The sequence below is a fragment of the Schistocerca serialis genome, chromosome 1 (assembly GCF_023864345.2).
Source record: "Schistocerca serialis cubense isolate TAMUIC-IGC-003099 chromosome 1, iqSchSeri2.2, whole genome shotgun sequence".
NCBI lineage: Eukaryota > Metazoa > Arthropoda > Insecta > Orthoptera > Acrididae > Schistocerca > Schistocerca serialis.
Window position 1 is genome coordinate 439,945,895 of NC_064638.1, and position 24,096 is coordinate 439,969,990.

General features: G+C 44.0%; 1 protein-coding gene across 1 annotated transcript in view; it reads right to left on the reverse strand.

The window, feature by feature from the left end:
- LOC126482083 (exostosin-1) overlaps positions 1–24,096 on the reverse strand; it is a 199,170-nt gene that overhangs the window by 14,595 nt on the left and 160,479 nt on the right. The window contains exons 3-5 of the mRNA XM_050106095.1: positions 20,161–20,421; positions 4,772–5,065; positions 482–732 (exon numbers count right to left, since the gene is read on the reverse strand). Of these exons, the coding sequence (XP_049962052.1) occupies positions 482–732; positions 4,772–5,065; positions 20,161–20,421 (806 nt within the window). The remainder of the gene's footprint in view (positions 1–481; positions 733–4,771; positions 5,066–20,160; positions 20,422–24,096) is intronic.

A 24,096-nucleotide genomic window follows, 5' to 3' on the forward strand; every position in this document is an offset into this window, starting at 1 on the left:
GTTAGGATCTAATCTCGATGATGATTGTTGTTGTTGGAATGGTTGAGACTGTGGTGGTAGTGATGGTGGGGGAGGGGAGGAGAAAGATAGTACCTAAGAAGTACCTAATATCTGGGCGCACTCATAGGTAATTGTCTCAGAAAGGTTGGGAACCACTGTGTTAGGTGCTGAAGGAATAACTTTCATGATACATGGCAGAGCTGTGGAGAGTAAAAGCTTTCAAGGGAAATAGAGATCGGAATATATTCAACAAACTGAGGATGATCGATACAAGTACCACTCTGAGATGAGGTGGCTGACACAGGAGACGAATTCGTGGCGGGTCTCATCAAACAAAGTAAAACAATTTTATGACAGTCCTCTGATGACAGCCACCAATAAACGAAAATAAGAAGTAAAGCATCCCACAACCCCGGCCGCTACTGGCTGTCGCTCCCCACTACTACCCCTGGCCCAGAGAGTGAAGCGGGTTGTGGCCCACCTGGCTCCGCCCGGCGGTTGCTCCTTGTACTGCTTGCGCTGCGTCACTTTGATGGGCGGCCGGCGCGTCACGTGCGACACGAGGAAGTTCATGAGGATGTCCTCGCAGTTCTGCGACTGCTCCACCGTCTTGTGCAGCAGCGGGCTCAGCCAGTACGTGTACAGATAGTTGTAGTAGCGGTGGTAGAACGCCGCGCCCGTCAGCACGATCGAGTAGTCGTTGGTCCACTTGGACGTGTAGCCCCAGGTGCCCTGGAAAACCACACAGTACGTTATAACATGCAACATATCTCAAAAAACTGTGTGCGCCAGATCACATTTTTCTAAATTCTTTTCAGTCCTACTAAAGAAACTAAGGTTTTCGTATTTCGCTTTGGAACCACCATGATGAAACATTTCTTCTTACAACATTGCAAATGGAGGCATTTTCCTAAAATTTTCAACTGAAGGAAATAGAGATTTATTTATCTGCTTGTATTTAATGTGACATGAATAAAACCTGCAGGACCCATGTTACATTGATCACGCACAACAAAACTTTCTCAAGCTTTTAAGTTCTACAAACGCTCTGATTTACTTTTGTGTATATTAGAGAACCAATTATCACTAAACAAGGTGAGTTAGAAGGAAAGGTATAGGCTTTGAGGGGTGATAGTATTAGTGATTCTGAACAAAAAACATCGTATAAACATATGTCATGTTCTTAACAGTTTTTGAAGAAACTGATGAAAACAGAGGGGAACAAGACAAATGCAGGTCATCGTAAATGAAACATTTTTATCTATGTTTTATTCAATAGTGTACATTTCCTCACAGAAGAGGTTCAGAAAGTCCACTGTTACCTTCAATGCAGCTCTTTTAGGCAGCAGCTGTGATGCTGATCTGAGCTCATTCGTACGGTCCTTTACTTGACCACACGCGTAAAAAATACGAGCTAAAAGTTCCATGTAGTAACGAATGTATTGGCTGTTGTTTCCGTCGAAATGTCTGTAACTGGAGTAGCATCTGGCCACAGGGTGTACGAGTCTGTTACCCTGAGAACATAACAGAACCCTACTGCTGGGAGTAGCAGACCCAGTAAGTCACTGTGTACACGAGAAAAATTGCGTGGTTTCAGAAAAATGACCTATGGTCAGTCAAGACAACACTACGTAATCGAATGTCGCTTTGGTTGTGTTCGCATGTGAGTGCTGGTGAAGGACGACACGCGACTGACGTCCATTATTTTCGAAGAGTTGTATATCGAATGCGCTTAAGAAAAGGACACACGTTCAGATGATTATTTGGTCAGAATCACCAATATTATGACCTCTCAAAGCATATACCTTTCCTCTTGACTCTCCCTTTATGTATAATTAACAACATGATTAATAATAACAACAACAACAACTTAATTTTTTTTACATTTTATGAGGTTCATAAAATAAAACTTTTTTAGCTTCAGACACGTTTTTATTCCAATAGACCAAGCATTTTGGCAGCACGATGTTAATGACAATGGCATAACTGTTAGCTATACCTCTCACTTCTTATATCATTCACACAATTTCCTACAATGTGTGTAACGTAATTAAGCCAGTGATACATTAGAGGTCCCACTATCATACATGACCATAAAAATTACTTCACACCTAAATATTCATATTCCACGTATCTAAAACAATTCTGAATTATGTTGCTTGAAAACTTTGTAAATTCATTTCTGTTTATTTTGCTAAATATGTACCAGAGATTGCCTCTGACGAAGATGTGAACTCTTTGCTTTGTAGAGTATCTCTATTGTTCTTCATTTTGTACAGACTTGGCAGGAGGTGGCTGTAAATGGAAGTTGAGTTGTTTGTGAGATTACAGGAAGAAGATGTATTACTGGTTGGGTTTATTCATAATACGTAAAATGCTGCAGAATACAAACACTTAAAACTCGATTCAGTACATCGAGAATCACCCGATCTTTACAACCCTTTCATCAGTTAATCTTCTCCGTACTAGAAGAAGACCCACGGACATTATCATGCCTCTAAATAAGACAATGAAGCCATCATCAAGATAAACAGCTCAGTAAACTTATATGTCAACAGATGCAAATCACTTCAAAATAATGACTAACGGTCTGGTCAGTAGACAAATCACTGAATATGCAGCGTTGAATAGGCATATTACAAGTGTGAAAGAGCGTGCCAGTGAGGTTATGTTCGAAAATGATATTGCCCCCGTCCAGGAGGACGAGTGTCTAATAGTGTGTTTTAAATAAGAGAGTATGCTATCGTAGCCACTGCATAACACTTAAAACACTTGATAATGGTACTTTGAAGCCGAAATCATGATCGCGTAAGTGTTAATGTGACACTGCAAATAAACATCAGTCTAATGGCGGTACTGACTTTAAAGAAACAAGATTTTTTTCGTTCGAGCAACTGTCTCACTTCGCCGCTTTGTCTCAGGATCGTAATCAAAAATGCAGGTGTCATCACTTGTGATCACAAAACTGAACCATTTGTGGTAATCGTCAATCCTCTCAAGAAGATCAACACACACGTTACTTCGATAGACCTGCTCGGTTGTAAGATCTTTCGGTACCATTTTGGCACAAACCTTTCGCATATGCGTAACTTCAATCAAAATTTTGTCCAAATGTCTAAGTTTAACAGGTCGCCCACCCTTATTGTTAAACGTCGGTCTGATCGCACAAGAGCGCGTATATATTCGACGTTTTGGTCGGTCTTTGAAGTTGAAGGTTTTTCCTCAGCGAGGTTCATCTTCAACACCTTCTCTGACTTCTAAAATTGATTTGTGCAGCGAAACACTTGTGCTCTTGATAAGGAATGTTCCTTACAGGCCTGTTTCAAAACGTTGGTCTAAATTCCACTGTTCCATTTTCGTAAAGCACACACACAACATAAAAACTTCACTGTGGGCGCTCTCAAAAATCACGTGATGGCTGTACGGAGCTCGGACTGAACATCTGAAAGGGAACACACCAGTCTACACAAGTAGAACAACACAGCATTTCCAGATCGCTAGCAGTCTTGTCGGTCTCACACGCCTCGTATTTGTCTAATAATGACTCTTCATGCTTCCCATTTGTTTATTTGTAACGATGCCAGTTCTTACTAAGTGTTAAATTGTGTGTCCTTATGCGTCTGGAACAACCACGCTTGCCAGAAGCAAACGCATTCTGATACCTTACCAGTGGTCTTAATTAAATTCTATGCAACAGGTATATTTTTATATTAAAAGCCACTTGGTCAGAATTCCTGTAAATATTAATATGCATTAAACTGGGGACTTAGAAACGACGGAGAGGTTTCGCCGCCACCCCCCACCCCGTGCCAGCCGTTGTGGCCGAGCTGTTCTAGGCGCTTCAGTCTGGAACCGCGCGACCGCTAAGGTCGCAGGTTCGAATACTGCCGCGGCCATTGCTGTGTGTGATTTCCTTAGGTTAGTTAGGTTTAAGTAGTTCTAAGTTCTAGGGGACTGATGACCTCAGATGTTAAGTCCCATAGTGCTCAGAGCCATTTTTGAACCTCCCCCCCCTAGCCCTCAGTGGTTCACAACTCCACAATAAATCACAGCAGTCCAACCACCCCACACCGAACCCAGGGTTATTGTGCGGTTCGGCCCCCAGTGGAAAAAAAAATGGCTCTGAGCACTATGCGACTTAACTTCTGAGATCGTCACTCTTCTAGAACTCAGAACTAATTAAACCTAACTAACCTAGGGACATCACGCACATCCATGCTCGAGGCAGGATTCGAACTTGCGACCGTAGCGGTCGCTCGGCTCCAGACTGTAGCGCCTAGAACCGCTCGGCCACTCCGGCCGGCGGCCCCCAGTGGACTCCCCCGGGAACGTGTCGTACCAGACGAGTGCAACCCCAAATGTTTGCGTGGTAGAGTAAGTGTGGTGTGTGGGTGTGTGTGTGTGTGTGTGTGTGTGTGTGTGTGTGTGTGTGTGTGTGTGGGTGGGTGTGTGTGTGTTTGCGCAGCAGTCGCCGACAATGTAACTGAGGCGGAATAAGGGGACCAGCCCGCATTCGCCGAGGTAGATTGAAAACCGCTTTAAAAACCATCTACAGGCTGGCCGGCACACCGGACCTCGACACTAAACCGACGGGCGGATTCGTGGCGGGGACCGGCACGCCTTCCTGCTCGGGAAGCAGCGCGTTAGATCGCACGGCTAACCGGGCGGGCACAAAAATATTAATATTGGTGCCAACGTTTAGGCTACAGTATAGCCGCGTTGTACCTCCTTCAGCGTAGTGGAAAGTATAGAAGTGGAAGCGAAGGCTCACCTTGGCGTCGTCCCAGTAGTGCGAGCGCGCGGGGTAGCCGACGATGCGGTCGGGGAAGGCTTGCCAGACGGCGAAGGCGAAGTCGACCTCGTCGGTGGTGAGCAGGCAGTCCTCGTCGAGCGAGAGGACGGCGTCCGACTGCAGCAGCGGGTGCGGCTGGAAGCGGCGCCCGATGCCCGCCGGCCCCTGGCCCTGGCCCTGCGGCTGCGAGAGCACCGTCAGCGGCACGTGGCCCAGGGAGGGCCAGCGCGAACGGCCGGGCGGCGCGCGCTCGTGCGCCCACACCACCACGATCTGCGGCAACGGACAGCGCACGTGGCACGTCACTCACAACAGCAGGCCGGCGAGAATACTTAACAGGCTATTCTGAGGACATCTAGCAGAGACTTCAGTCGTCAATAATATACCGGGTGATCAAAAAGTCAGTATTAATTTGATAACTGAATAAATCACGGAATAATGTAGATAGAGAGTTACAAATTGACACACATGCTTGGAATGACATGGGGTTTTATTAGAACCAAAAAAATACAAAAGTTCAAAAAACTTCCGACAGATGGCGCTTCATCTGATCAGAATAGCAATAATTAGCATAACAAAGTAAGACAAAGCAAAGATGATGTTCTTTACAGGAAATGCTCAATATGTCCACCATCATTCCTCAACAACAGCTGTAGTCGAGGAATAATGTTGTGAACAGCACTGTAAAGCATGTCCGGAGTTATGATGAGGCATTGCCGTCGGATGTTGTCTTTCAGCATCCCTAGAGATGTTGGTCGATCACGATACACTTGCAACTTCAGGAAACCCCAAAGCCAATAATCGCACGGACTGAGGTCTGGGGACCTGGGAGGCCAAGCATGACGAAAGTGGCGGCTGAGCACACGATCATCACCAAACGACGCGCGCAATAGATCTTGCACGCGTTTTTTTTTTTTTTTTTTTTGTTCTAATAAAAGCCCATGTCATTCCAAGCATGTATGTCAATTTTTACCTCTCTATCTACATTATTCCGTGGTTTATTAAGTTTTCAAATTTATACTGACTTTTTGATCACTCAGTATTTTCCTTCTCTATTTACAACAGTCTCACAATGCTGGGATAGTTTTTTTAAGACGCGACTGTAGAAAACACTCGTAACTAGTCGAGCCATATTCGGAGCGCACTTTAATTCGAAAAGGAAGTCCCTTGAAGATCGTTCGATAGAGTACGGGAAAGGTGAAAATCTGAGGCGCAAGATCAGGTGAATAAGGTGCATGTGAGACGATCTCCAAACCCAACGTCTGTATAGTGCTTTCTGTCAGTCTAAACGAATGCGGGAGGCCGTAATCGTGGAATAGCATCACTTCACGCAGTCTTCCTGGACGTTGTTCTTGGATTGTGTCTGCAAGACGTCTCAGTAGTTGACAACAAATGTCAGAAATGATGGTTCCACTTCGGGCAAGTAGATCGTGGTACAACACATCGTCTTTGTACGGGGAGTTGCTGCTTTGTTTGGGCTCAACCATTCCTTTCTTTTCCTTATGTTACCATAAAGACAGGAAGTGCAAAATGGCTAAGCAGGGATGTCTAGAGGACAAATGTAAGGATTTAGAGGCTTATCTCACTAGGGGGAAGATAGACACTGCCTACAGGAAAATTAAAGAGACCTTTGGAGAAAGGAGAAACACTTGCATGAATATCAAGAGCTTTGATGGAAACCCAGTTCTAAGCAAAGAAAGGAAAGCAGAAAGGTGGAAGGAGTATATAGAGGGTCTATACAAGGGCGATGTAATTGAGGACAATATTATGGACATGTAAAAAGGATGTAGATGAAGATGAAATGGGAGATATGATACTGCGTGAAGAGTTTGAAAGAGCACTGAAAGACCAGAGTCAAAACAAGGCCCCTGGAGTAGACAACATTCCATTAGAACTACTGATGGCCTTGGGAGAGCCAATCGTGACAAAATTCTACCATCTGATGAGCAAGATGTATGAGACAGGCGAAATACCCTCAGACTTCAACAAGAATATAATAATTCCAATCCCAAAGAAAGCAGGTGTTGACAGATGTGAAAATTACCGAACTATCAGTTTAATAAGTCACAGCTGCAAAATACTAACGCGAATTCTTTACAGACGAATGGAAAAAACTGGTAGAAGCCAACCTCAGCGAAGATCACTTTGGATTCCGCAGAAATGTTGGAACACGTGAGGCAATACTGACCCTACGACTTATCTTAGAAGAAAGATTAAGGAAAGGCAAACCTACGTTTCTAGCATTTGTAGACTTAGAGAAAGCTTTTGACAATGTTGACTGGAATACTCTCTTTCAAATTCTAAAGGCGGCAGAGGTAAAATACAGGGAGCGAAAGGCTATTTACAATTTGTACAGAAAGCAGATGGCAGTTATAAGAGTCGAGGGGTATGAAAGGGAAGCAGTGGTTGGGAAGGGAGTGAGACAGGGTTGTAGCCTCTCCCCGATGTTATTCAATCTGTATATTGAACAAGCAATAAAGGAAACAAAAGAAAAGTTTAGAGTAGGTATTAAAATACATGGAGAAGAAATAAAAACTTTGAGGTTCGCCGATAACGCTGTAATTCTGTCAGAGACAGCAAAGGGCTTGGAAGAGTAGTTGATTGGAATGGACAGTGTCTTGAAAGGAGGGTATAAGTGAACATCAACAAAAGCAAAACGAGGATAATGGAATGTAGTCGAATTAAGTCAGGTGATGCTGAGGGAATTAGATTAGGAAATGAGACACTTAAAGTAGTAAAGGAGTTTTGCTATTTGGGGAGCAAAATAACTGATGATGGTCGAAGTACAGAGGTTATAAAATGTAGACTGGCAATGGCAAGGAAAGCGTTTCTGAAGAAGAAAAATTTGTTAACATCGAGTATAGATTTAAATGTCAGGAAGTCGTTTCTGAAAGTATTTGTATGGAGTGTAGCCATGTATGGAAGTGAAACATGGACGATAAATAGTTTAGACAAGAAGAGAATAGAAGCTTTCGAAATGTGGTGCTACAGAAGAATGCTGAAGATTATATGGGTAGATCATGTAACTGATGAGGAGGTATTGAATAGAATTGGAGAGGAGAAGAGCTTGTGGCACAACCTGACTAGAAGAAGGGATTGGTTGGTAGGACATGTTCTGAGACGTCGAGGGATCACCAATTTAGTATTGGAGGGCAGCGTGGAGGGTAAAAATCGTAGAGGGAGACCAAGAGATGTATACACTAAGCAGATTCAGAAGGATGTAGGCTGCAGTAGGTACTGGGAGATGAAGAAGCTGGCACAGGATAGAGTAGCAAGGAGAGCTGCATCAAACCAGTCTCAGGACTGAAGACCGCAACAACAACTACAACAACAACAACAGCAACAACCATAAAGATAACATTTCTCGTCATCAGTAATTATACAGGATTAGAATGGTCGGTGTTATTCACAAGCCAAATGATGACGTGCAAGCAGAGTGCACTTATGACCACCCGTTGATTTTTGTGATTGTGACCCACACAACCGAATTTTTTGAAACTTCCTCACTGCATGAAAGTGTTGCACGATGGTGAAATGATCACAGTTCGTCACATCTGCTAGTTATCGAATACACTGACGTGGATAATGGTGGATTAATGCATTTCAAGATCTCCATATAACCCAGAGGGTCTTCCTGAACGTGGGGAGGCACGAATGTCAAAACGATCCTTCCCAGAACGAGAAAAGTATTTTCTTACCGTGCTCTGTCCAATCGCATTATCCATACACACGTCGCAAATGGTACTCCCTGCCTCCGCTGCTGCCACCCCTCTACTGAACTCAAACAGAAGAATATGTCAGAAATGTTCCGATTTCTCCACTTCGCACTCCATTTCCTAGCGTCCACAGCTCCACTCACATCTACTGTTAAATATGTACCTAGAAGAAGCAATGATGGAAATAACAGAAAGCTTCAGGAGCGCGATTAAAATTCAGGAGCCACCAGATTCAGTAATAGATTCACTAATGTCATTGCTATCCTCGGTGAAAGTGAAGAAAAATTACAAGACCTGTTGAACGGAATGTACGGTCTAATGAGTACAGAATGTGAATTGAGAGTAAACCGAAGAAAGACGAATGCAATGAGAAGTAGCAGAAGTCAGATTAACGAAAAACTTAATAGCAAAAGTAGTAAGCAACAAGTGGACGAAGTGGATCAATTCTGCGACCTTTGAAGTAAAATAAGACATTACGGTCGAGGCAAGGAGACACACAAATTAGGCCAACACAGGGAAAGAGACCATTTCAGGCGGAAAGATGTCTGCTAGTATGACGCATAGGCCTCAATTTGAGAAACAAATTTCTGAGAATGTACTTTTGGAGAACAGAAAATCTATGAGAGTGTATTGTGGAGTGTGGGAAAACTAAAGAATCGGAAGTGTCTGAGATGTAGTTCTACCGAAGCATGGTGAAAATATGATGGGCTCGAAAGACAAGAAATGAATTGGATTTCCGCAGAATCGAGGAGGAAATGAACATCAGGAAAACATTGACAGGGCGAAGATACACCCGACGACAGAATATGCGTTAAGATATGAGGCAATAACTTTCATGATACTAGAGGGAGCTACAAACGGTAAAAAGTGTAGGAAGACATGAACTGGAATGTATCCGACAAATGATTAAGGACGTTTGGTGCTATTCTGAGATTAAGAGGTTCGCACAGGAGAGGAGCTCGTGACGATCATCTAACCAGCCAGAAGACTGATGACCCCCAGAAAAGGAATGTCCAGAAATGAAAGTTATGCAATATAAGGTCTTTAGTCACCAACGCATATGACGTACGGGTTCGTAACGTTTGCAGCACTAAACTGACAAGTCTATATCCCTTCACCTACGAGAGGTGATAGTGAAAACTTCATGACCAACTCTAAAAAATGAGTTATTTCTCCACTTTATCAACGTACTGTGCCATTATGTTTTGCTCCTCTAGCAGCGTGCTGTGATAAAGTGGCGCGGGGTTTTCTACGCGTACTAGCGCTGCAGGCATGTCCCTGCAAACAATCAGATTAATCACGGAAGTTTATTTTTTCAAGGTGGTAGTTAAAACTTTATGTCTACCCGTTGTTTCTGTATTTATTACATGATTCGACTACTGTAATTGAGACTGAAGCAACACTAGAATGATAAGTGGTCTATATACATTATCAGTCGTCAAAAGTAAAAATTCACCAATGAATACTTACATTTAGAGCTCTTAAAACGAAGTACAGTGTCTCTGTTCATCCCTTGTGGATACGGGACAGCGACCGGTCAAATATTTGTTAAAGGAAATCTTCAAACAGCCGTACATTTTGAGAATATAAAGATTCCGTGAATTCGTTTCTGGAGTGTTTACTTCGAAGACTCGACAACAACCAGTCTTCGAAGTAAAGGCTCCAGAAACGAATTTACGGAATGCTGATATCTATGACTCCTGTGATGCAGGTATCGATATATCTGACTGTCTTTACATGGTGTGCACACGAGTCTGAAGATGGCATTAATGAGATGCTGAAACTGGATGTCTAAATAAAATTCTCAAAACGTATGGCTCTTTGCCGATTTTGCATGGTAAAAAGTTCAGTGTCTGTTACGACAAAACCTATTTTTTTACATTTTTAATGAGCCGCCAGTTGAAGCAATGAATCGACACTGTTTTTTTTGCAGTATGTACCGAGCCTTCTTTCAAGAGTTCTAAGTTTCATTGGGTATATTATTACTTTTGTCAGCTGGTAATGTGTAAATGCAACACTTGTGTTCCCAGAAGATACAAGACACGGCCTACGTGGAAGAACGCCAAGTGTGCTATTACTCAGGCGCAACATAGTTTAGGTTAGACTGCTAGCGAGGGAGCACGATAAGAACTACGTTAAGATTCTGCCTAACGTCACACAAACAGTTCCCAAGTGGACACCTACCCGCCAAACCTAGACATAAGCAGGCACATGGTTCCAGTCAGTTAGTTGGTCAGTGAATATCACAAGGACAATACCTCCAGACATGACCGTGTCCAAGAGAGAGTTTTAGGACTTATCTATAGACACCACTAAAAAGAGCCAAACTGGACATTACAAAAACTGATGTTAGTTGCCGTTCACTGTATCTACGAGTAAACTATTTTTTAATTACAGATCGATGCAAGTGAACACTGAGTTATATTACCAAGCACATTCTTCATACTACAATTAAGTACTGTAAAAAGCTGTATAGTTGCTGCGTAGACGAGAGCCATCTCTTAATGTCAGCTACTTTCGAAGATAGGGGGAGGGGGTGGGTTCTCTTCTTGCCACATTTATATGTTCAACGCAAAGTGCGGTTGGTGAGTACATGAAACATATATCATTCTAATCTTATTTTGATATCAGTTACAGGAGCTGATTATGGGCGTAGGCGAAACACGCCATAATAAATAAAAATATATTAACCCATCTAGATGGTTTTATTCGGAAAAATTCACAATAATCAGACTAATTCAAGGAATTTATTGTCTTTATTAATTAAGATATTACCACTGTTTAACGTTCACAACTGGCAGTCGAAAATGGAATACCACTTGTTTGCAGGACGCGGCAGACATACTTTTAATCTGTGGAGGAGCACGATATAGTGACTGCAAGCCTAACTAATGTACACAGGGAAGTTTCGCAATGGAGGTCATCCTAATTGGCAGAAATTTATAGCTGTGGACAGAAACTGGGCCACTCAAGCCACACAGAGCCAGTCAAGATTCTCGACAAACATTTGTTCGCACAGTAGAATTTGACGAGATGCGTTAGGTGGTGCGAGCAAAAAGAATCGCCAATAAGCACCCGTCAACTTGCGAGCTACGAATAATATGGCATGGACAGTTCGAATGGAGCAGCAGTTACGCTTCGTGATAAATAACGTGTGCAACCAATGAGAACAAATTCTTCTGAACCCACAATTCGTTTATTTCAGTGGGTTATGCTGTTCAGTAGTGCACGGTCGATCTCCCTACAATCTGGATTGTTCAACAATGAGGCTTTTCATTTATGATGACTTTTGCAGCTGCCGCAGCAGCCACGTCTGGAGTGAAGAAAACCCCTACGCCATTCTCATCTCTGGTCACCAGCAAAAAAACTCTCCCAACTTGTGGTGTGAAATTATACAAAATCAACCAAAAGGGATTTGTTGGTATGTGAACAATTCACGTTGGCTGGTGGCGCTTCCAGATGCGCTGTCACACGTTTTGGAGCCTGTACATCAGCTATCACGAGAGGATATGGTTTCAACATGACGATGCACCATCCCAATTCGATAATAATCTGCAGCAAGGCAAACAAATCTGAAAGTTCGGGAGTGTATAAAATACAGTAGACGCCATGCGATGCCAAATATATTGCGCAGACAGGGAGAACTTTTTCGGCCAGGTATAAAGAAAACGAGGGCGCTGTCAGATTGAAGAGTTACGAGAAGTCAACGGCAGCCCATCACGTTTATGGAACAGGTCACCTCATAAAAGGTATAGAAGACGATTTATAAATTCTGCAGACGGAAAAAGAGAGAAGAAGAATAAGGAACAGCCAAATGCGAAAAGAAAACTAACAATGTTCTTAATGTTCAAATGAATGATAATTGAACAAGATTTGTTAACAGTTTTTTGAAATTATTTTAATGCAAATGAATAGTTCGAAGTCTTTGGTATTCCATGGAAGTAATAACTAGAGGTTGGCCAAATAACTTACGTGGAAATATGAACAGGAGCTACACATGCACAGTGGTACCTCAGACATGGTGGCTCACAGCTACCTCCGGACATCAAGAGAAGCGTCCAGTGAACACAGGACAAGGCCTACTGCACGGTTGTGAAGTCAACGACTTTATGTATGACTGTATGACACGGGCCCACAGCACACTATATTTTTTATTTATTCATTTTTTTAATGAACGCCAAAAACTATGGATCAGCAACCTGGTGATGAGAGCACTGTCCCTTCAAACGCATAGCTGAGTTGTAGCAATTACTATTTATGTGGTTAAAGGCATATAAGTATTACTGAGAGGTGAAACATGTTTCGTTAAAAAGAAAATAAAATTCAGTTGCAAATTATGGAAACATTTGTTCTTATCTAAGTCGTAAAGATAATAGTGTGAATTCCTGATTATCATGTTCAAAGTTTTATTTAACGGTCATTACAGTGACTTAACAGTTGCGAAAATCTTCGTGTGGGTCACGAACATGAATACTATTATAGGAGTTATTTACAAAACAAAAAATGACTTTCCTCTTGCCCGCAGCTCGTGGTCGTGTGGTAGCGTTCTCGCTTCCCGCGCCCGGGTTCCCGGGTTCGATTCCCGGCGGGGTCAGGGATTTTCTCTGCCTCGTGATGGCTGGGTGTTGTGTGATGTCCTTAGGTTAGTTAGGTTTAAGTAGTTCTAAGTTCTAGGGGACTGATGACCATAGATGTTAAGTCCCATAGTGCTCAGAGCCATTTGAACCATTTTTCACTTTCCTCTTACTCTTATAATATTATGAATTTAGTTAAGGACGATGTATAAGCGATAACAAAATTAGTACTCCATTTAAAAATTACAAAGTACAGCTAATACAGCTGTCTGTTGTGCCTCTTTGTCGACTTCTTGGCAGTTAAATCGGCGATAAACAAATCTTAAATTTCTTTTAGTGTGAAAAGCGTATAAAATCAAACGAAAACCATGAAGTGTGCAAAGAAAATTTCAAATGGAAGTTACGAGTTCGTTTTGTCAGTCGGACCGGCGGGGAAGGCCACACTTGCTTCACTGACTGCAAGAGAACGGTAGTCAGACGTCTGGAGTGCAGACTGCAGCGATGACGTCAGCAGCAGCGCGATACATTATGCATGTTGCGCGGCGCAGTCTTTACGGCACCAGCCGATACGTCGACGTGTATGCTTCCCCAGGTAGCAGAACCAGCAGGGACGACCGGCAGAGCAAAGCCTTGTAAAAGTTCTCTCTCTTACTCGAACACAATCTGTATCGAACTTTTCCTTTATCTTTGACACTAGAAAGGTTATAGCCACATACCGTCGTCGTCGAATCCATTAGAGACAGATAAGCTGGACAAGGACGGGGAAGTAAACTGACCGTGGACTTGACTGTTTCTTCTATAACTGGTTTCAAGTGATGTGCAGGAGCTACGGTTATCTTAAATCAGAACGGCTGGCAGTCACTGCAAACGTGAATGCTGTTAACTAGGTCGGTGTTATAAAACCTTCTCTAACCTCGAAAAAATAACATGAAAACTTTATAAAGCAGACATGGTTTGTCTTTGTTTACATGTGTGAAATACACCAGATGACATATTTCTGTTCATTTTTCCATGAATGAATGAGGATACGTCTTAGGGCGGATACTTTTTTTTTTTTGAGGTTTCCGTACTGCGACCGGTCACAACGAAGCCTTTGTCCATATGTCTATCCGACTGTTAAGAATCCTTTTTCTCACGAGAATGAAGCTGCCATTTATGTCAAATACTGAGGTCTATGATACTGTACGTCTAAAAAATTAAAGCTTCTAACTCAATGCAATAAAAAGATATGGCCGTTTATGTCACATGTTTTGACATTCACAAAATCTCTCATCAAATCATGTAGATGAAATATCTATATACATGTCGGGCATGGTGGTCTAGCAATAAAACGCTCCCCTGGAAACCGAAAGAACGAATCTCGGTCGAACCACGGATTTTTCAGTTTTCATTTTAACGTAACTTTCACCATTCAAAGACGTGAGATATCTTCTGAAACGAAACATGGTTCGGATTCTTCCCTGGTTGGATAACTAGGACAGGTTAGGGACATGGAAGTCCCTGAAGTGGCGTCCGTTTGAAAAACTCGCACCAGGCGACTGACCCACACGAAGTTATTATTATTATTATTATTATTATTATTATTGTTATATACATAATTAAATTTTTACGGAACCCTCAGAGAGCGAAACCTACTCGCATCTGTCCGTTTCGTTTTCTTTCTTTCTTTCTTTCTTTCTTGAGTAGGTCGGTGTTATAAAACCTTCTCTAACCTCAAAAAAAAAAACATGAAAACTTTATAAAGCACACATGGTTTGTCTTTGTTTACATGTGTGAAATACACCACATGCCATATTTCTGTTCTTTTTTTGTTTCTTTCATGATGTTGATCTTTTTGACAGCCGTTGCTGAATTTGACCGCTGCATCGCGTATTATTTGCGGATCTGAGTAGCCATTAATTTGTTTGCGAAGGATGACTCGAGGAGAGGAAATACAGGTCTGCGTGCATGGATCATTTATACACACTTAACAGTCCAAGAAATTCGTTTGCTCTTCTCGTAGGCATATAGGCAGAGGTCTGCGTCTATGCAAATACAGGCGGTTATATTTTCTTTGTGGGGAAAAGTCCGCGTCGATGCGATTATCTCTACGGATTACAGCAATAACAGTTACTTTGTGGTTAAAACATGAAGGATAGTGTCAGTATTACGGTTTTGGCCTCTTTCTACTACACACAATCAATACTAATAATACCGCTATGTTGGCTGCTATGCAGAGCGTCCTCAAGTGAGTAGGTGAGGGCTAAATATGGCGACATGTCCACCTCCTTAGTTTCCCCTCCCCCCTCCACAATTAAACGTACATTACATCCTATTTCCGTCTTATCAGCAACTGCCTTACGTCTGAATCATTCCTCTTTCTTTGGAAGGAGAAGCTATTACTTATTCAATTACCATACGTTGCCACAAAGCGACATCAAAATTACTGTAGGACACACCATTGTTTGGAACCGTCGCTCTATGTTCTGATATCTGATCGGCTTTCATATACGACAGAAGTAACAATCGGTATACAGGTCAATGAATCCTTTCGACGTAACACACACACACACACACACACACACACACACACACACACACACACACACACAGATATATATATATGGTCATACCACGTGCAAATGATAAACGAACTACTTTACAACCATTCGACAGTGAAGACTGATAGAGAGTTCATTTGACTTCCCAATGTTGCAAAAAGATTTCGCAGAAATATTCACAAAACCTGTTTCAGTAATTATCACCGACAGTTCTAACTTACGGAATATAAGAACAAAAGAACAATGCGATAAGCTATGTTGCATTAAACCGTGGTCATGAATAGCCTTTGCGTCATTTCTCACTGAAATGTAAGTTGCAAGCTCAGACTTGTACTGACGAAAACTCGTGCCAGTCAAACATTTACCAGCACAACTGGAAGGGAGTGAGACTAGGCTGCTATCTCTCCCCAATAATGTGTAACATATATTTGGAGCATATGATTCAGAAATGTTTGAAACGAAAAACAGGAGTGCGGCTTGGTGGTAGGACAGAATCCATTCGATTTGCTGATGATATGTTGTTACTGGCAGAGAGCGGAAAGCTATGACTGGAATGTTAAAAGCATCAAATAAAATCCGTGAGGAATTTCGAACGAGACGAAATGTGTGGTGATAAGTGCAAGGAAAGTAAGAGGAAGATATAGAACAAGTTAGGGCTTCTACATATCTGGGAAGCATAACTATGCACGACCCAAGATGTAATTAGGAGGTGAAAACAAATACATCAATTGCCAACAAGGCATTTAATAAGAAGAGGAGGCTTCTATGTGGGTGTGTGGACAGGGACCTGAGAAAGGCGATGCTTTACATGCAGCGTGGCATTACACGGAGCTGAGACAAGGAAGCCGAAGAAAGAGGAACAAAGAAGAATAGAAGCATTCGTGATGCGGATTTGGATAAAAATGGAAAGGATAGAATGAGTTGACAAAGTGAGAAATGAAGGGATGCTGGGAAGAGTGAAAGAAGCCAGAGAGATTTTAAAGGTAATCTGGAAGTGGAAACATAGTTTGGGCGTTGGATGAGAAGATATTGGTTACTGATGGATGCTATGGAGGGAACGGTGAATAGCAGAAGAAGAAGAAGAAGAAGACGACGACGAAGAATTTACCAGATGGTGGATAGTATAAAGACAGGAAACAATTATGAGAAAACGAAGAGAGTAGCAAATGACAGGAGTGCATCGAGAGCTACATGTGAAGACCTGCCGTAGGGCAGAATACTGATAATTTTGGTTTTAAATAATTCTACATTTGTCACACGGTTCCTTACTCGGCGGATGTAGTTACTTGGGCCCTGATAAGGCAATGCTCAGGTTATTTTCGATGAGTGATTGTGCCAGGATAGGGCAGAGGCGGCGGCGCTAACAAATCGCGGGCATCAGTCCACGTCAGGCGGGCCATCACGTGGACCGCGCCGATAGCCTATCGGCACAGCCCCGCGACGGCAGCGACCGCGTCCATCACTCACTGCGGCATTAATCACGCAAATCTGCGGCCAGCGATACGGCCCTGACAGCCAGCCAATTCGGGGCTACTTTCGAAATTCGTGTGCCATCGTAGGGCAGCGCAATGAGCGTCGCTTGATTGGCAAGTGCATCGACTGCAGTGGAGACCGGGACAGTCAACACGGCACGCAGTCGGATGGATTGGTCGTCAACTGATCTTCCATTAAAAGTGTGCCGAGAGTACAAACCGATGTATCGAGAGAGGTTATCACTGGGCGAGGTGACGCGGCATAGAACTCAGGACGTTCAGTCCGTCGCACTATTGACCCATTCAAAATACCTCAGAGCACTCTGAACAGAGTACTTCAGAAACACAGTATTTCACAATGAAGGATCATTAAGCAGAGAGCACTAATTGAGAACGACGCAGTTGGATCCAAACACGTCCGAGACGTCAACAAAATTACAAATAACTGTTTTTCCATAGACAAAACCAAGAGGAAATCCTGAAAAGTAGTAAATACTTCCACACTGATGCTCATCATCTTCTTCTTCTTCTTCTTCTTCTTCTTTGGATTACGGTCGTCTAGGAACATTTTAACAAGTAAATGCATTTTTTGTTATCTACTGTAACTCCTTTTCTCATTCTCCAACAGTTGTGTGTCTTCCCTCAACCCAGCATTGCCCCCCCCCCCCTTTCTCTCTCTCTCTCTCTCTCTCTCTCTCTCTCTCTCTCACACACACACACACACACACACACACGCACGCACGCACGCACGCACGCGCACGCACTCGGATCAAATTTCTAAACTTTCTTTTTTATATATAAATTATCTTGTTAAGTCGATTTCTACAATGCATGAGTTTGTTGGATCCACTGGTGGCCAATTCCATTTTTATAAACACGTTTGAAAATTGGATCACTCTGTCTACTTTCGTTTTCCCTCCCGTAAGACTTACTTCCTCGTAACAGAGGTCTTAATCTTTTTCTCTCTTCATTCGCCTGTTATGTTCTTACTGGATCCAAGTTGTTCCTTGGAATATTTTCTTCAAACAATGCCGCTGCACGGCTGCAACGTATTTAAAGAACGGTATCACAGAAAACCGAAGCTGCTGTAATGTGTATTTGCTTACAGACAACCATTTTCGGTCAAACGATCGTCGTCCTCTCGGAAATTAATGTTCCTTCCTTTCCGGTACCCATTACCCAGCCAGATTCCCGTCAGATCTGGTACGGTCCTCCTCCAATTTCGCAGCGAACAAACCATAACCGAATATGGGCTATTACTACAACGATTAGGTCGCCACTTTCAAATGCATTTTAAATGCTACTGCCAGCTAAACCCGTCAGTTTAGTGAACTGAACTGCTCTAGAATACTTCAAACTCGATTTTCTCGTGAATTTTTGTGAGCTGATGACAACGAAAGCGATCCCGCTATGAAAAGACGTGGCATCCCAGACTGTCGTTCCTGGTTGTCAGGCTGCATGCCAAGCAACAGTCTGGTTGGTATCCCACCTATGTCCAAGGCGTCTGCAGACTCGTTTTCGCTGGTCAACGGGGCTGCACTCGAAGCGGGACTCATCACTGGAGACAGTTCTACTCTAGTCACATCTCTGGACTGGAATCTCATTGACAGTTCTACTCTAGTCACATCTTTGGACTGGAATCTCATTGACTGGAGTAGAACTGCCTTCAGTGATGAATCCCGCTTCGAGTGCAGCCCCGTTGACCAGCGGCAACGTCTCTAGAAACGCCTCTGACAGCGGCCTAGTACCGACCTGACTGTTGCCTGACTTACAGTCCGACATCCAGGAGTGGTATATGCAGTACCACTTCTTTTAATAGCACCCTCACAGCACAGCAGCACGTTGAAGATATTCTACACCCTGTTTTGTTGCCCTTCATGGCAAGCCATCCTGGACTTACATTTTAACAAGATAATGTCCGCCCCACACGATGTGAGTTTCTATTGCTTGTCTTCGTGCTAGCCAAACCCTACCTTGGCCAGCAACGTCGCGGGATCTCTTCCCAACTGAGAACGTTTGGACCATTACAGGCAGGGCGCTCCAACCATCTCGGGATTTTGAGGATCTAACGGGCCAAATGGAATATCTCTCAGGGGAACACCGAACAGATTCGTCAACTAATGCAAAGCCGATTAACTACTTGCATAAGGAGAGAGGTGGAGCAATACGTCTTTGATTTGCTCAATTTCTGAAGCTCTTTCTCTGAATAAATCACGCAATTTTCCTGAAATTGTCGTCACTTGCTTGTCTGCACATGTAGATCGCGTCTACCTATTTCCGTCCAATTCGGATAATTCCTTCGTGCTGCGTAGTGTTTATTATTTTCGAGTGCGTTTGTGCTCTGAAGTTAAAGTACCATAAATACAGAAAAATAAAAAATCCGATTGCCGGGTGGTATCCTCGTTAAAATTATCTATTTCATGAAAATCTGTCACTTCACCATAAAAGTTTTTTGGTATTTTAAATTCCTTACACTTGTAAGATATTTTCAGAATGAGATTTTTCACTCTGCAGCGGAGTGTGCGCTGATATGAAACTTCCTGGCAGATTAAAACGGTGTGCCGGACCGAGACTCGAACTCGGGACCTTTGCCTTTCGCGGGCAAGTGCTCTGCCAACTGAGCTACCCAAGCACGACTCACGCTCCTTCGCAGGAGAGTTTCTGTAAAGTCTGGAAGGTAGGAGACGAGATAATGGCAGAAGTAAAGCTGTGAGGAGGGGGCGTGAGTCGTGCTTGGGTAGCTCAGTTGGTAGAGCACTTGCCCGCGAAAGGTAAAGGTCCCGAGTTAGGGTCTCGGTCCGGCACACAGTTTTAATCTACCAAATAGTTCCGTAAGATATTTTGTTGTAATTACTCGTACGAGTATAATGAAGTACTTACGACCAACCAAAGCAATGAAACTAAACGGGAACGACGAAATGAGAACTATGTTTAACAGGAAGAACGAAGGCAAGCAAACCGAGAACACACAGCGGCGACGAGAAATAGAGTGGATGGTCGAAAGATCGAAACACACAGACAGGATGAATGGTCAGGTGATGCGAATTTCCGATCGGCGCTACTCACCCTGGCGACGTGCGCGCTGCGGGCGACGTTGCGCAGCAGGCGGTGCAGCGGGGCGGCGCTGGAGGCGAGGGCGGCGGCGCCGAGCTGCGAGTAGACGACGGCGGTGAAGGTGGCGCCGGGGCGCGCGCCCAGCCGCGGCAGGTGGAACGGGTAGCGGCGCCACGAGTCCGAGAAGCCGGGCAGCGTCACCAGCGCGCCGGGGCTCGCGTTCCACGCGAAGCCCTCGCGCGACGGCTGCCGCGGCAGCCGCTCCCGGATGATCTGCAACAGCACGCGACCACAAAGCGTCACACAGCTGCCCGCTGCCCCTCAACTCGGCGAGCGAAAATAAACTCGTTTACTTTCTGGGCTGGCTGTCGTTCGAGGACTGGGCGTGGGCGTGAGTGTTGGAAATTCGGAGGAGCAGACATGCATAAAAAAAAGAAAAATAAGATTGCGTTTAACGTCCCGTCGACATCGAGGTCATTAGAGACGCAGCACAAGCTCGGATTGTGTCAAGGATGGGAAAGGAAATCGGCCGTGCACTTTTCAACGGAATCATCCCGACATTTGTCTGGAACGATTTAGGGTGACCGGACGTAGGTTTGAACAGTCGTCCTCCCGAACGTGAGACCAGTGTGTAACTGCGGCGCCATCTCGCCCGGCCCAGGTATGCAGGCGATGTAGCAGTGACAAGGGGGACTGTGGTGGCGTAACTGGGCTCATTGCCGCCGATGGCAGCCTTCGAGACTTACGGGGGGTAGGACGTCAAACGGGCCGACTTGGAGCAGGAGAGGCATCACAGGGCATTTTAATTTCCACTGTCTATACTTTTACAAATAAATTCATAAAACTTTGTCAGCATGACCAGGAAGGATTCAGAATTTACACTCACAGCAGTGGAAGTACGAAAACATAAAAAAATAAATTTTTTTACGTGTGAAATTTCATCATTTTTTTCACTTACTAATGGCAGCATTTGTTGCTACAGGTACACTTTTCTTCGTAAGTAAGAGAGATTCTTCGATGAATTTTGCACAGCATACAAACCATACTCATAGGTGTACCAAACTCTCAGACTTTTACAAATGTATTAAAAACTGTGGTAAAAATTGAGGTAATTAACTAGAAAATTTGTTTTTTCTAAACATCAAGTTTAAAATATAACAGCTCATTCCTTTTTTCATAAATTAAATAAATTCTAGAGTTTCATACACCTGTAAGTATGGTTTGTATGCTGTGCAAAATTCATCGAAGACTCTCTCTAACTTATGAAGAAAAGTGTACCTAGAGCAACAAATGCAGCCATTAGTAAGTGAAAGAACGATGAAATTTCACACGTAAAAAAAAATTATTTTGTTATGTTTTCGATCTTCCACTGCAGTGAGTGTGAATCCTGAATCCTTCCTGGTGATGATGACACAGTTTTATGAATTTATTTGTAAAAGTATAGACAGTGGAAATTAAAATGTCCTGTGATGCCTCTCCTGCTCCAAGTCGGCCCGTTTGACGTCCTACCCCCCTTAACCACCCCCCCCCCCCTGCACCCCCCACACCTTCACCTCGCATCTGCCCATTTTTATGTTCAACCCTCGTCGTCGCTCAGCTTGCGAGATTCACTCATGAACTAAGTCTCAGTATGTCTACCTGATCTTGCCTTTTTACCTCTGCAAGGAAAAGATAACCCATTCTAGGATCAGATGTGCGAATCGGCGCATGAGAGTCGTCCAACCAGTTCTGTGCAGTGCTCTTATCGATGTCGTCTCTCGCAGCTAGGGCTGCTGATGTGCAGGTTCAGCCAGACATGTCCGGTTTTATAACATCGCATCCGGCCTATATACAAATCCGGCATGTTAACCTTTTGTTAATATTTTTAGCTATGAAGAAGACAACGCACAATTAACGTATCTTCCAAGCTAAGCGCGAGAAATGAGGAACAAGGGCAATTATCATAAAGATATATAGACATACCAACCAATGCTATTCGTATGTCGCTATCCATGTTTGTTTTTTTATTTTTTCCCCGAATGGTGAACGAGCCTAAGGGCCCTCGTACGCGATCAAACAATTTATCAAACTTTACTATGTTTGCCAAAAATTTGACCGTGTACGATGCTGTTTGACATGCATGTCGAGCATAGATCACGTTCGACGTGTTTGAGAGAAATTTTGATTGACGGAAAGTTTGATGAGATGGCGGACACTGTTTCAAAATGGTTCAAATGGCTCTGAGCACTATGGGACTCAACATCTTAGGTCATAAGTCCCCTAGAACTTAGAACTACTTAAACCTAACCTAAGGACATCACACACACCCATGCCCGAGGCAGCATTCGAACCTGCGACCGTAGCAGTCCCGCGGTTCCGGGGACACTGTTTGTGTCGTTCTTTCGCCATATACGTTTAGTGAAAAATACTTTTAGTACAATTTATATCACTTTATCGTGAGTTTCCACGATTACGGAAACTACGATCAAGGCTAATAACAAAATAGCATTGGCAATCATCAAAATTGTAGATATGTCACGTCTTTCCCAGACATATATTACGCAGGAAGAGGCTATGAACAAAATCACTATTCAGTCGCATGTATGCTTTCAAAGTCACTTATGTTAGTTGTTTTCCCCATCTGTGGCCCGTATGGTCGGTACAATGAATCCTCAGAGACAGCCCGCTCTCGTGTAGATACTTCGCAGGAAAATTGAAGAGCGCGTGAAAAATCCATCTCAGCGGATCTTCTGTTCATTCTGAAGCCGGTGAAGGTGTGTGATCGCTGCTGTGCCCCAGGCTGCACTTCCACAGTCCACTATTGGATGAGTATACGTCCTATAGGTCGCGGAAGTTAGCTACATTCGTCAAGCACAGGATACAAGGCTCCAAGCCTCTGATCAACTTTGTCTGACATCGGCGGTGTGGCGTTGCCGGATTAGTTTGCTGTCCAGTATCTCTGAGTAATTGGCGTCCTTCTCCTGGTGAATATAACGGTTTGACGTTTCAACGCATAGAATGCAATTCTCCATTCTCTAGACCATCTTTCAAGTTCCTTGCATGCCCCTTTGCATTCGTCTGTTCATCACCTGATGCTACCCGCTTCTAGTATAAACGGCAGTGTTATCGGTGTAGATTGCACGCTCCACTCTTTGGGACCAGGGAAGGTGGGATGTATAAACAGAGCACGAATTGGGTCGGTCCAAGGACGGATCCCTGTGGAAGTCCTTCAGAAATTCGTCTCACGGTTGACGTCCATTCTTCGACCCGCACCGCAAAGTACAATAGAAGACTAAGACGATCTTGTAGGCTCTGGGGAATACCAAGCTGTGTGAGCCGTGTACGACTCGCGTTTATCTCATTTATTGTTTCTCATCTTCTATTACGGTACTGCCGCCTCGTTTTCTTATTCCATTTACTGGTTTGACTAACTTCCTGCCTTACTGGACGTGAGCGGCGGCAGCAGCAGCAGCAGCAGCGCGTATCGATAAGTGCACTGTCGTACCATCTCTGGAGCGACCGATAGTATTTCCGGCAGTCAGTTGGAGACGGACCAGTAGTGTAGTCGGGGACGGAGCGCCGGTGAGGTGGCGACAGCCAGTGCTCGCCGACCGCTGGTGACACACATGCACTGTCCGGCGGAGGGAGATTGGAGTGGGTCGGCCGTTGGTTGGTAGTGTCATCGGCCGACTTGTATGTGGTCCTTCACCGTTTCCGGGCCTGGGCAGTTGGTCGGTTGGTGTGGAGCAGCGACGAAATCGCGACGCGTAGATCGCCGCGGCCGCTGGCGGCGTCCACGCGCGGTCGGAGTGTGAGGGGCTGTTCCCATTGCTACGAGGTCCGTGGCTCACCGATACCGGGACACGAAAGTTAAGTTATGCTGTCGCTTGGTCCGTTGACTGTCGGTCGGTTGGGTTGACGTCGGAACGTGAATGGTTGACCCGACTGCCTATCTCACCTAAGCGAGCG